At 37.5% G+C, this 15,438-nt stretch overlaps 1 protein-coding gene across 1 annotated transcript; it reads right to left on the reverse strand.

The window, feature by feature from the left end:
* Positions 1-8,282: 8,282 nt before the first annotated feature.
* On the reverse strand, positions 8,283-10,434 carry LOC124830264 (2-methylpropanoate--CoA ligase CCL4-like). Its single transcript, XM_047303933.2, has one exon. The coding sequence runs from the start codon at positions 10,203-10,205 to the stop codon at positions 8,502-8,504; it is 1,704 nt and encodes a 567-aa protein (XP_047159889.1). The 5' UTR covers positions 10,206-10,434; the 3' UTR covers positions 8,283-8,501.
* Between the last annotated feature and the right edge of the window lie 5,004 nt (positions 10,435-15,438).

The raw sequence follows: 15,438 nt of genomic DNA on the forward strand, positions 1-15,438 counted from the left end.
CATCACTGACTCCCATGCTTGAGGATGTGTTGATGATGCTGCCTTCCATAGTAATTGTCTCAGAGTTATGCCAGTAAATTTCTTCCTAAAATTTGCATATATGTGCCTTACACAAAAACGTTGGTCCACCCCAGGCAAAAGATTTTGTAAAGCTGGGAGAAGTCCCTATCACAGTAAAAAAAGAAAGTATGACTCATAAATTTCAATCCTCATCAAAGTAATAAATAAAAGTTACACATTTACTTACTTTTTGTTGATCTGATACAAATGTGCACCTTGAACAAAAGCCCCCACCTCCAAGATCATCAATTAACAATTCTAAAAACCAAGTCCATGTTTTCTTATTCTCTACTTCAACAACAGCATATGCTAACGGACACATCTGGTCATTGGCATCTCTTCCAACAGCAGTTAAAAGTTCCCCTCCATATTTCCCTTTTAAGAAACAACCATCCAAATGTATAATAGGCCTACAACTTACAAAGCTGTCCTTACATGCTTTGAAACACACATACATTCTCTTGAATATGGCCTTATCCTCAGTTGGTTGTACCTTAACTTTAATTGTTGAGCCAGGGTTTGATCTGAGTAACTCGTGTGCATAATCAAATAGTCTTTCATATTGTTGTTCGAAACAACCATCAATATTGGCGGATGCCATTGCCTTTGCCCTACTTGTTGTAGACCTAGACACACCAATGTTGTACTTTTTACAGAATTTATTGTGCAGGTTTTTCATATTAATATCCGGATTTCGTGTCATGCTCTTCTCTAACCTCCCACTTAACCATTTAGAGGTAACTAAACCAATTTTGAATTCCCTACTGCATGTATGACTGTCTACAATTTTCCTTAACTGCCATGTACGTTGGCTACTCCTATATCCACAATATGCATACCATGGACATTTCCCTTGTGAACCAATACATTTGACGCATATTCTTATGTTGTCATTCTTAGAAATCTTCAACTTCCTACCGTTATGTACTCCATAAGTTCTAATTGCATCAGTGAAATCTTTTTTTTCAGCAAAGTATGTTCCCAGTTGCCATTTATATTCTTTCATAGTAACTGGCTCTGAAAAGATCCCAAAATCTCCATATCCAGTTGTTTCATTATCTGACTCATCACTTAAATAAATACTACCACAACTATCAGATTCCCACTCACTATCAGATAATCCCCGGGCCTGTACATGCTTTTTTCGAGTAGGACATCCACTTCTTGTACCCACTTCAGCAAACAAACTACCTTCGGATTCCTCTTGTTCGGGTTCTTCATCTCCTTCCAATATAACATCCTCCAAATCATATCCTTCCAATATAACATCCTCCAAATCATCTTCATTCACAGAAGCTTCTTCATCAGAACCTACCCAACTACTAACATCAAACTCATCCTGTACATCCCCTACACCACCATCTACACCACCATCTACACCACCACCAATGATATCATCTTCACCAACTTGTTGTTCACCATCCTCACCATGTTCAGGCAGTTGACCTTGAACATCCTCAACATCCTCACCAACTTGTTCTTCACCATCCTCACCAACTTCTTGTTCACCATCCTCACCATGTTCAGGCAGTTGACCTTGAACATCCTCAACATCCTCACCAACTTGTTGTTCACCATGCTCACCAATTCCTTCTTCACCACCATTCTGACCAACCTCACCAACCTCATCATCGTGATCTTCACCTTCATGACGATGTTCCAACATTTCTATATAATCTGGTTCGGACACCGTGTGAACCACAAATAAATGAGCTTGACCATTCAATATCGCAATGCTGACCACATGCATTGCACATATGTCATCACTTAACAATTCCAACCTAGCTTCTAATACAGAACCACCCAGGCAATACCACACCTCCTTAACATTTCTATATCCCATCTCCTTCAGTATGGACAAGATTTCAAAATAACTCCATCTGTCTGTGTCAACCATCAAGGTACTGGTAGAACCTCCATGGTATCTAAATGACCCATCATTGACAAACTTACCCCCATGGTGAAACACCACCTCAACATCAGGGTCTGACATTTTCTTTAATTGTCAACTATTATATGCCTATATAAAAGTAAGTGTCAGACTACATATGGAACAACTTAATGACCTTCACATGCATCTACTATCATTATTTAATGACCTTCACATGCATTGTAAAGATGCCACGTTTTTAACAGCTATTAAACAATTAGGCATACAAAGTTAATTACACCAAAAACATACAAACAATAAGCATAAGAAAACGACAGGCACTAAAGAAAGGGACCACTCCAAACACAACAAAGGGGACCACGACAGGAACACAACATGACACACTAAGGGGACAAGAATCCAACATATTACCATGGGGGATCGAAACTACATAAAAGAAATCATAAAAACTGCACCTTTCACCTTTCCGCCTCCAAAGGGATACCGCTATCGCTATCGCTCACCCGCCGCAATAGCTGACACACCGCAAGATACTTCACAACGCCTTTTCGCTCAACAAATCTCCTTCCACAACCACGACAATCCTTCACTCGGTATCAACCTTTGCTCGCAAATCCTTCCACACTATCAACCACAACAATGAATGAAAAATCCCCAATTTCTAACTTACTATTCGTAATGTTTTTTAACGTACGAAAAAAAAACCCTAATTAGTTTATTTCCCCAATTTAAAAATGTAACCCCATTTCAAATTCCCAATTGAGCCTGCTCTGCCACGTCAACTCACTTAAGCCACCTCATTGCCACGATTGCACAAATCACATACACAGTCAGAAAAACGTTATCAATTATAACGGCGTTAAGTGGGTAGGATTCAATTGATACAAACTTCAAAACATAGGTATCAAATGCCTACATTTTTAAAACCGGGTACTAAACAGCAAATTACCTCCGAACATGGGGACTAAGTAGGTAATTAAGCCTTATTTTTATAACTTTGAAATATTTATTTGTTTTCCAAATTTGTAAATTGATAGAATAATTAGTTGTTTTAAATTGAAATTTTAAGTTAGTTGTGATAACTATAATAGTAAGGAAAATGTTTAATCATTCGCGTTATAATTAGGTTGACCTGACAGGATCATCTTAGTTTTTAAATGACGTGATTGACATAGGACGTTATGTGGATTTTAATTGTTTTCAAATAAAAAAATTAGGAAAAAGTTGGAAAAACTTATATTTTTTTTGAATCCCTAATTATTTCAATTCTTAATAAAAGAGGAAAACTTCATTCTACCTCTTCTTTGAAGGTGTTTGTTGTTCTTGAAGTAAAAGAGGTTTGAAGATGGCTCATGTTCGTCTTGCTCATGTATCGGGGTTTGAATTTATTCGTCTTGCACAGGGAAGATGAACTGCTGCTAATTGTGATTCTGGACTTTCTCTGTTTTCTGGGTTTGTGATTAGATTCTCTGCAGGTTCCCATAGTTGTGATTTGGTTGGCGTCGTGGTGGAGAATGGAGGACGAAAGGGTTTCTTGTGGTGGCTCTTGTAGAGCAATTTTACTGTCGCGAACAGATCGCGACTTTGGGGTTTAATTGAGTTTCCAAAAAAATATGGCTACCATGCGAAAATGTTTGTGATATGGGTTCTCTAGGTGTCACAAATAGGACTCGCGAAGGCTGCTGGCTTGATTTTCCTACAGGGTGTCATGGAGATGAACGAGAACGAACCTGGTTCTAGATTAAGGTTCCATGGTGGACTCGTGGCTGTGGTTGATGCTCGCACAACTGTTGCGACTTGGACACGAATTGGGTTTCGAGTGGTTTTATTTATGGGTTTTCGTCTTCCTTTCCTTTGCAGGTTGACGAAGATGGAGAAGAAACAATAGTGCAATGGAGATGAACCATGTGAGGTGGTGGTTGGCAATCCTTAATTGCTCACTACCTTTTTCTCAATCCAAACAAATTCAATCCCTTATTTGAACAAATTCAATCTCCGTTTCTGAGATTCATTCTCAATGTTTAATTCAATTTTGTCAATTTAATGAATTCCACGATATTTAAAAATAAAGATAATCCTATCACATTAACTAACTATAATATTGTTTTGACTCAATTTAGAGGCAGAAATTGTTACCATTTTCATAAAAGAAAATATAAATTTTTACCCGTAAATAAAAACCTCGAGAATATAAAACCTAAGAAAAACTTATTAATTTTTATAAATTCTAATTCTGGCATGATTTATAAAATCTAATTCGCTAAATATTTCTTTCAAATTTCGAAACCCTTTTAAGAATAGTGAAAGTTTTTTTCCAGATTTTTAATATTGATTTTAATTCTTTTCAATTTATGTTTTTTTAATTTTGTTTAAAATGTATTTTGCTTGTTTTATTAATATTTTTATCTTTAATTATTATTATTAAAGAAATAAGGTATTCAATATTACTCTTATAAGTAAAACCAACATCTCCCTCAACTTCTAATCACGTGGGAAGACTTTGATGTTAATTTTATAATTTATAATATATAAGTATAGATAGTAATTATTTTACAAAGTAATTTGTAAGTAATATATAAATAAAGAAAATTCTTATCTTACAGAACAATTTTATTAGAATAAAATAAAATTAAATATAATTTTTAAATGATCCAATCTTGCAAAAAAAGCATAATGACCAAACAATTTAGAAAAGAGTAATATTCTCTTTCAAATAATTGTCCTTGATGACCATTCGTATACAACATTGTCTAATCAATTTTTCTTTGGTGGTTTCTACTTAACTTTCACGTAGCATCCTCAAATAAAAAATAAAAAAAAGTCTGAATAAAAACCTAGAGAAATTGTTAACTTCCAAGTATGGAATTGACCCAACCATATATATTGGGACGATTCTTACCACTTGCATATCTTCAAGAGTTGGTTTGGATGACTACGAAAAGATATTGTGACCAATTAAACAAAAGAAAAGTGATCATTTTCTTCATATATTTTAAATGCTTTTTAAAGTAAATTGTCACATCCCAGGAACTTTGCATAATTTTGTATGATATTTCACTTAAATGGGTGACTTTCTTTTTCTTTCTTTTGACTCTTTCTGATCTAATATCTTTGCATAGTTATCTTGAATCTTATTCTATACTAAATAAAAAGTAACCAACAATAATGAATATAAGTTGCTTAAAAAGGGTCAAAGGATATCATCATCTGATGATTGGTTTTGTTGCTTAACACGTAGCGAACAATGTCACATGTGTGCAAGAAACATATCCATTTAAATATTAAATACTTATAAGAAGTAAATAATTAATTATAAAAAATAGTTAAATTAATTTATTTTAATTAATAATGTTATACTAAATATAAAAAGTTATTGTAAAACCTATTTACAATTAAAAATTTTAACTGGTAATTATATTTAATGACAGTACACTGATTCAAACAATAACTTTTTTTTTTCAATAGTAATGCTTAAACTGCTATTAAGAAATAAACACCACACTGTCAAACTGTTATTGTGTTTTTTGCTCTTACAATTAGTGAATCATATCTAAATATTACTCTTTTAGTTTATGAATATATGTTAACTTTTATAATAATCATTTTAAAATTTTTTGTCGTCAAATATTTTATATTAACCATGTCTGAGAAATAAATTATTTATTTTATGAAGATTACGTGTGTTTTATGCAAAATAATAAACCAAATAAATAAAAATTATAGCATTTAATTTTTAGAAAGATTAAAAAATATTTAATTTTTATGTTTTTTGTTAACTCGCACAATTGTATGTAGAAGGTCAATAATTAAGGATAAATTAATTTAATTTTTTACTTACTGTAAATTAGGATTTTATATGGAACAATTAAAATTATGGCTTGGGTTACCTTTTCTTTGTTGTCGACTTTAAAATAATTTTATAAAGATATTAATTGTGAAAAATATTCCTTAATTAGGTTTCTCAGCATTGAATTTGTTAGTTACGCACTTAAAAGATATCCAGGTTAAGAGTGATACAGGTAATTAAATCGATGATGTCTTAATTTCAACTATTCATTATTCATGTCTCAATATGATTTTTTTTTCAGCCATTAATTTATCTTTCAATAAATGATAATTATTGGAGGATTCATTCTTCTTTTAGATTTTTTTTCTTTTTTTTCTTTCCTTTAATTAATTATTTAATTAAATAATTTTGAAATTTATCTTTCAAGAATAAAGGTGACGAAATGACCAACTTGACTTGTCTAAGCCTAGTCTAACTTTAGTCCCTAATTTAAGAATGAGTTGATTTTTATAACCTAAACCCTAAACCCGTCAAGCTGTCAAAGTATGTCTACATATACATATAAATTCAAATTGAATAAACTAAACACGAATACATTGTGTATCATATGAAATATTAACCGAGCGGTTGGTGACTAAGACCGATCGGTCCATCCACTCAGGTCAAAGATTGGGCCGCAATTGGACCAACGCTTAAGCTATTGTTGGGTCAACAATTCAGCAGATGATAAAATAATCAAAGAATATCTAATTAAAAATATTGATAAAGCATATTATAAACAACCAACCGGATTTTCAGGTAATCTGTTTATATCTTATTCCGTTTATATTTTATTGGGCTTATATCAGCTAAGTATTTATGAGGTAAATTATAAATACAAGGGTGTTGCTCTCTCCACCACCACCCTATACTTCCTCCACCTCCCCACATTATTTTAAAAATAATTATATCCTTAAGTTAAAAAGATTTTTACTTTTACCCTATTTTAAATAATTTGAAACCCTAATTTTACTTTCCCAGCATCCACCCACAGAACTCTCTTCCCCTTTCCCCATTTCCGTTTCACCTCCCCACCTCCTCCACTTCCATTCCTTTTTCTTCCCAATTTTTTTTTTGGTTTGAAAGCTTCCATTGCCGCCGTGGTGTGAAGGAGCGTCGCCGCCGTGGTGTGGAGGAACATTAAGGAGCGTCCAGAGCATCAACCAACATGAGGAAGTATACATCAATGGAGGTGACATCCTTCAACGGATGTCCCCTAATAAAACAAACCCTAAAATAAAAAACGTAACCTTTAAACGGAGGTGACATCTTCAACAGATGTCAACATCAGTTTAAGGTAAAACAGATGTCGACATTCGTTTTTCCTTAAACGGATGTTGACATCCGTTGAAGGATGTCACCTCCGTTTAAAGGTTATGTTTTTTATTTTAGGGTTTTATTTCAAGGTTTATTCGAATACGCATATGGAGGAAGCACGACACGCACTGCACCACTCTACGCACTGCACCACGAGAGTGACACTGCACCATGAGAGCGACACTACACCACGAGAGGAAGACTACTTGATAATTCTTTCCACCACCAACCTTTGCAACTTGTAGTATCTCACGACGAAAGAAAGAGGAAGAAATATAATCTTAAAATGAAAGAAAAATATTTTACTCATGTACGAGACTAGAATAGGTTATTAGTGAAATAGGTTGTGAATGAGTAAAATTAAAAAATAATAACCCTAAAAATAAAATTCTACTGAGGGAAAAAATAGTAAAGGGAGGTGGAGGGAGAAAGATGTGGTGGTGGAGGGAGCAACACCCTAAATACAAAGCCAGGTTGAGCGAGCAGAGGCTCTTCAAATCACATGCCTAACTTGAGCGTCGGAGTACCTTTTGCAGATATCTCTCTTTTCGCCCAGAAGGAGACCGATCGATTTGCTCTAATACCGATTTACTCATAGTAGAGAGCTAAAGACGCGCGGTTTAGGTATAAGGAAGATGAGCTATTTTAAAGTTTGAAAGCGAGAAACGCACGCCAGTCCATAAAAATTTTACCGAAACACATTGCATATGTAATAAATAATTTCAAAATGTCTAATGGATAACACGCAATGACATGGGATAGAAACTTATCCATTTAAATCATCTAGTTCCCAATTTGTTACGGAAACTAACCCTTCACTAAATTATTTTTTATCTATTCCGAAAGTAAAAGTTTATTAAATCAAAAAGTTTCTAAAAAATAACTACCTTCTGTATAAGTTAAAATTAATTTATACGTAAATTAAGATTGATTTTCATTTTAAAAAATAACTCAGATGTATTTCTTCATTTTATAATTTTGTTTTTATTAGTTCTGTTTATAAGATTCAATGGTTCAGATATGTAGTTGATTATCATAATTTCTTGCAAAATAAAACCTTATTTAAAATAAAAAAGAGTCCAAATTGAAGTGATTCATGTTCTCTATCATTGAAAATCTTCCATTTAAAATCTTATATTGCACGATGATAAGAGTGGAGGTATGGTATGATTGTGAGGTCGCAAATAATTTGATTAAAAATATTTATATTAATTAGAAAAAAACAAGGATGATGATCAGGTACAGTAAAAACAGCTCGGGGACAGCTTTACCATGGTACTGTGAATTCAAGCGTGTGGATCATGAATAAAGAAACAAATGGTGAAAGCTAAAGACAGTAAAAAGGTAAAAGGTAAGGAAAGGTCGATAATGACACTAGTTTTGGACGGAAGCTCTAGTTTGTAGTGTTCACATTCGACTTTGCATTGAAGAACCCATCTCCTTTGCGATCTGCCTCAGGAGAAACTTCTGGATCTTCCCCGTCGATGTCTTCGGAAGTTCATCCTTGAAAACCACTGTCTTCGGAACCATATAATGCGGCATCTTCTCCCTGCAGTACTTTATTATGTCATCTTCACTGGGTTTCTCTTTCAACCCCGCCTTCAAGCTCACGAACGCGCACGGCGTCTCTCCCCAATACTCATGCGGTCGCGCCACCACCGCCGCCTCCACCACCGCCGGGTGCCCGTACAAAATCGACTCCACCTCCACGCTGCTCAGGTTCTCGCCGCCGCTTATGATCACATCTTTTGACCTGTCCTTAATTTCCAAGTACCCATCCTCGTGCATCACCCCGACGTCCCCTGTGTAGAACCACCCGTTTTTAAAACAATTCGCGGTTCCTTCGGGGTCTTTAAGGTATCCCAACATCACGCACCCTCCTCTCATCACAATCTCCCCGACGCTCACCCCGTCGCGCTTCACGCTCTCTCCGGTGGGACCCACCACGTCAACCTCCGCCATCCCCACTGTCCTCACCCCCTGCCGCGCCTTCAGCCGCGCCCGATCCGTCGCCGGAAGCCGGTTCCACTTCTCCTTCCACGCGCATGACACCACCAACCCCGCGGTTTCCGTCAACCCGTACCCGTGGCTCACCACAAACCCGAGCGCCTCCGTCCGATGGAGCACCGTTGCTGGCGGCGGTGCTCCCGCCGTGAGTATATGAACTGGCCTCTCCAATGGTTTGTTGTCCGGGGAGTTTGTCAACATGCTGAGCACCACCGGTGCGCCGCACATGTGTGTCACGTGGTTGCGTTTTATGAGAGAGTAAATAGTCCCCGCGTCGAACTTGCGGACGCAGATGTTGGTGCCGCCCGAGGCAGCGATACCCCACGGGAGGCTCCACCCGTTAGCGTGGAATATCGGGAGCGTCCAGAGATAAATCGGTCTCTTGGGAACAGCCCAATCGATAAGCGTGTCGACGGAGACTATGAATATTCCTCTGTGGGAGTGAACAACCCCTTTCGGAGACGACGTCGTTCCTGAGGTGTAGTTAAGAATCATCGGGTCCCACTCCGATATAGGCCGTACCCATTCGAAGTTCGGATCGCCCTTGCTCACCAGGCCCTCGTATGTGTCAACGAAATCACCGGAGCATGAGACGTCTGCGTTTTCGACACTGTCGTCGGCGATGAGAACCAGTAGTGGGCGTTGAGTGTGGTGTTTAGGGAAGAGGGACAAGGCTTCGAGGACGAGGTCGCGTGAGGCGCAGTCGACGAAGACGAGCGCGGAGTTCGCATGGCGGAGGATGACGGAGATGGTGCGGGCGTCGAGGCGGAGGTTGATGTTGTTGAGGATAGCACCGGCGAAGGGGATGGAAAACTGGAGCTCGTACATGGCGGGGATGTTGGGAGCGACGACGGAGACGACGCTGCCGCGGCGGATTCCGAGGGAGGAGATGGCGGAGGCGAGCTGGAGGCATCGGCGGTGGGTTTGGGCCCAGGTGAAGGTTGTGTGGTTGTAGGCAATGGAAGGGACGTCGCCGTAAATGGTGGCGGCTCTGTCCAAGAAACCTAGCGGTGTGAGAGGAGAAGAGTTAGCAGCGCTTGGCTTGAGTTGTTCCATTTGGTAGTCAACGGATGAAGCCTGAGAAGGAGAAAACACTCTTACCATTAGTTGGGAGAAATATATATAGTATATAAACACACTCTTACCTTTCGCAGGGACAAATATATATAGTATACAGTATAGTATCAAGATTGATATATTAATGCACAGATTATGATTTTTTTGTACCAAAGTGGATAAGGGTGAAGCATTACAGATTGGAGAGGAGTATGATATGCTGTTTACAGCGTTTTATTCACTCCTACACTCATGAATAAAAATCGTTGAACAAGGATTTGATGCTTATCTTTTGTAATACATTTTAATATTACTAAATTTTCATTTGTATACGTTAATATGTGAGTGTCTAAGTTTATTTTTTCACAAATAATTTTATGATATGTTATGTGACCTGGTTTATATATAACAATATACACATATTGAGGGGGAATAAAGGAATAAGTTAGAGTCCCTTAGGTGCTTAGAGTCCCACATCGCTTAGAGTCCCACGTCGCTTAGTTCTCTCATTTCAAATGGGTATATAAGCTACCTTGTTCTCCTAAAGTTCAAAAAATAAAAACTAGTTATGCTACCTTGCACTACAAGCTAAGACACCTACTTTCTCTTCTTTTCTTTTAAGACCAAGCCATGGGAAGTCCCACATTGCTTGTGCTAAAAGGAAAAGAAGGGTTTATAAGCGTTTATTCAAATAGAACTAATGAAAAGAAAATAAGGAGGCAAATACACGCTTATGAAACCTATTCTACTTTATTTTACAAATGTGTACAGAAGACAAGAAGTAAAATGATTTCCTCTAGCCATGTTTCTTGTCATCCTTTTATTCTCTTCATCACTTGTCATCTATGATCACATCAAATTGGGAATTCTAATCTTTTTCTATTTTACTCCTCCTCATGAGGAGCCTATTGAGAACAATATACCTCCCGAGGTGGTGGACCTGACTACCGACGAGGTCTCTAAGGAGCCTGTAGGGGAGGTACTCGGTGGTCTTAACCTCGAGGGGGATCTTATGCTAAAGAGGCCCTTGAAAAGAAGGTGATCGAGCTTCTTTTAGATGGTGCCTTCTTTAGCAGTGTTCCTCACCTTCACCTCTGAAACTTGGGATCTTCTTGGGTTGTCTTATAGAGGTTTGAGGTTGCCTTTTCAGGTGGAGCACGCCTCGACCACAATGTATGTTGTCCCCTCATTGTGCCATTTGGAGATGCATGAGGAGTTTGTTAAGAGCTATTCTCTTCCTACTCCTTATGACATGACGTTGTTGAATAAGGTTCATCTAGAGGATTGTATGTACTCGATCGAGGTCATGATGGCCCGATGCATGGCTATTACGTACTATTTCAAAAGTTATATGGCTAAGAGAAGTTTGTAGATGGTCAAGCTCATGGAAACCGAAAGAGAGAAGGTCGAGCTCCTGGCCAACTTGAGTGAAAGTTAAAAGAGGCTCAAGGAGAATGATGAGGAGCCACTATGTTGAGGGCAGAGGTTACCTGTTGAGGGAGGCTGAGGAGGCCCTAAAAAATCTACAGTTGAAGGTGGTCAACCCAAGGATCATGAAGAACGAAGTGATGAACTTGTACATGGAAGTTTGGTAGAAGCTAACAAGTAAAGACTTAGAGTTGGTGCAAAGCTCCAGCCGAGCTGCCTTTATGACAATCAAGCTTGAGCAACTAAAGGGTGGGAGGGGTAACTTGGTGTCCAAGGTGAAGGAGGCCAAGACGTGCATTAAGACTTTCCAAGAGGAGGTAGCTCAGCTGAACAAAAAAGTGATCGATAGTCTTCAAGCTAAGGTTGTTTGGTTGAACGAGGAGAGGGGCAACTTTATTATTGGAGGTTTGACTGCCTATGTTGGAGGTTATGACAAAGCCAAGAGGTAGGTTATTGATAACATTGTTGTTGACGCAATCAAATTAATACTACTAAACTATACCAACTTCATTATTGTTAACATAGTGGTCAACAAAATAGAAAGGGTAAAGTTAAACTTAAGTCGTCTTCCAACAAACACAAAATTGATTCTTAACAAATTAGTTCTTATATAAACTATACAAAAAGGGTTAATGAAATAAAAGTAAGAAAGAATATAAAGATAAATAAAAGATTAAATAACAAAAGTTATAAAGAAATAAAGTTATAAAAAACTTAAAAAGATAAAAACAATGATAAAGAAAATAGGTTGATTTCACTATTTTTTCCAAATAGGATTCATCATTTGTTATCTTAAGATTATTGTTCAATTAATTATTGTTTTAGATTATCAAATTAATCAATATGAATTTTCAATTAATTTATTGGCGTTCTCACTATTAGCCAATGTATATTTTTAATTAAAGGTTTAATCACTTCAGAGGTCCCTATTTTTGCAGATTCATATCAATTGGGTCTTCATATTTTGAAAGTTCTCAATTTGGTCCCTATTTTTGTAAAATTGATTCAATAATGCCCTTGTCTTTAATTGTTGTGGAGGGCGTTAACTTTCTTGCTTGGTGGCATGCTGAGGTATCCTTTAATAATCATGTGGCATAGTGAGGTCTCATTACGTGGATTTATTTTAATTAGGAATGGAAAAAAATTTAGACGTGGTCGGCCACTCGGCATGGTGGTCGATACGGTGGTCGGCCACTTGGCCTAGTGGTCGGTTGGCCTTGAGACCGACCACCGGACCGAGTTGCTGACCACCAGGCCCTCCAGGCCGACCACCCACCATGTCGAGTGGCCGATCACCATGCTGAGTGGCCGACCACCAGGCCGAGTGGCTGACCACCAGGTAGTACCATTATTTACCATATTTCATTCCTTTAAAATCATTTAAATCCATGTAATACCCTTATTCTGTGCCACGTGGTTATTAAAGGATACCTAAGCATGCCACCCGGCAAGAAAGCTAACGCCGTCCACAACAATTAACCGCAAGGGCATTATTGACTCAATTTTACCAAAATAGGGACCCAATTGAGAACTTTCAAAATATGAGGACCCAATTGATAAGAATCTGCAGAAATAGGGACCTCTAAAGTGATTAAACCTTAATTAAAAGCAAGAACTTTGTAGATTAATCATTATAAATTTAATCAAAGTACATTCTCAATTAAACATTATTATGTCTAATCATATATATTCTTTTACCTCTTATATCAAGTAAAAAACTAATTGACCAAAGTAAATTCTTGATTAATTCTTGTTAAAATTTTCACTTTTAATCAAAGTACATTCTCAATTATTAGCAAAAACCCATTTAACCACATGAAACTTTCATACTTTAATCAAAGTAAATTCTCAATTAAAATAAAAAAATGCTTGGACTCATATGATTGATATGTTATGTATATTTAACACCATGCTAACTTGCTACAATGTAAAAATCATTACCTTTACTTGATTAAAAAATAAAAAACATAGCAAAATATAAATCACAATAAGAATTAAAAGAACAAATAAATTTATTCATCTAACTTTAGAATCCAATTATGAAATTATAGCAGAATCAACCCAGAGGCTTAACACTCAATGGAATGTGGAAATAACATAAAAATAAAAGAAGAGATGTGGAGAACATGAGAGAAGAAAGAGAGAGGACGAATCAATATATCCTTTAGTGTGAACCCATTCTCCGGTAAAATCGAGTAGGCGTTCCAAGTATAGTTTAATCAAGTTGGTTGGGACATCCAACTTTTTGAAGGTGTGCCAAAGTAGGCATTGATAAACTTGCCTTGGTCGATCAAAATCTTGTGCACTCGAAAGTTGGTGATGGTTGCTATTACGACCACCATGTCATCTTAATTTTGATCATCTATGTGTAAGTCCTCGTTAGAGAAGGTTATAGAGGTAAGTGTCATGGTGGGAACTGGCTCATTGAGTTTATACTCTTATGATATCTCTTTTTGTGTTGTTTGGGAGCTTCTCCCTTTGGCAAAACCACCAACAACGGTATAAAGGCTTCCTTTTGTTTGAACGGGGTTAGGTTGAGTGTGGACTATTTGGCTACAAATTATTGGTTGTATGGTAAGCGAAGTAGGTTGCTACGCTTGCACGACCTTAAATCTCAATACTTAAAGGACCATGTTGGGCTGGTCCAATTGTCTTCGTCCTTACCCTATGAAGTCGCCACATCCTCTGCCTTGACCTCGCCCTCTACCTAGATTGCTACTTCCCTGTTGAATAAATCGGGCTAAGGCATCAAAGCGAATCAGCTCTTCGATGAGATCTCTTCGATGTCGACACTCCTTTGTGGTGTGTCCTATGCTTTGGTGGTAGGAACACTTATAGGCTGGGTGGGCGTTGGTGGAAGGTTATCGAGGTTCTAGGAGCTGAATGAGCTATATGTTGAACGCTTCCCTAAGTATAATATCCTTATTAGCATTCAGGGGAGTGTACTAGTTGTACCAGGACACAATTTAGTCACACTCTTTATTCTGTTATCTTCAATGGCAATGTACTTGGAAATTGTTTCCCTCAGGTCGTCCATGTTATCAGGCCTTTCTGTGAAAAAGAAATCAGAGAAAGGTTCGGGTTGAAGACCACAAATCAAGGAATGCATGTTAATGGATGGAGTGAGGTTCGAGATCATGGTTGTTGCGAAGGTGAACCTCTCCATGAAGTATTTGAGGGTCTCGTTTTTCCCTTGTTCTATGTATTTCAAGACTGCCGATGGTAGACACTGTTTTATTATCCACAAACCATGCTCTGAACATGACACTTAACGCGTCAAAAGAGTCCACCGAGTACGGGATAATGTATAATACCAATCCATAGTCGATCCGTTCAAGGTGGTAGGAAACAACTTGCAAAAACCTATTTCATCATGGGTGTGAATAGTGACCTGGATCAAATAAGCTTTCACATGGGTTGCTGAGTTAGTTGTTTTGTTGTACTTGCGGATGTTGATGAGAATCCACTTTTGGATGTTATCCCAAGATACCTCTGTTGTTAAAGGATGAGAATTCTCAACGTTAGGTGGACATGAGAAGTCGATTCTATCTCGAAAATTCTAAAGGTGTACTTAGAAAGCCTAACGTTCTTTCCAATCTACCCACTTGTTGAGATGTCTAGTAAAATTTTAAGACTCTACTGACTCCTCATCGTAGTCAAAGTTGTAGTGTCTTCGCTTGCTGTGATCCTACCTCAAGTGATAGGATCTGTCGCGAGTCTTCCCAGCTTTGCATGAGTATACTTGCTTTGATGTCTTCAAAATCTATGTCAAGTTGATCGACCGTGACAAGATCTGAATGGATTGATGAATCTTAATGTGTATTCCATGAAGCTAAATATATGAATATATAAA

The sequence above is a fragment of the Vigna umbellata genome, chromosome 1 (genome assembly GCF_029865625.1).
Source record: "Vigna umbellata cultivar VRB3 chromosome 1, Vumbellata_1.0, whole genome shotgun sequence".
Taxonomy (NCBI): domain Eukaryota; kingdom Viridiplantae; phylum Streptophyta; class Magnoliopsida; order Fabales; family Fabaceae; genus Vigna; species Vigna umbellata.

Coding starts and splice junctions, on each gene's coding strand:
- LOC124830264 (XM_047303933.2), bottom strand. CDS start 10,205: ATGGTAAGAGTGTTTTCTCCTTCTCAGGCTTCATCCGTTGACTACCAA.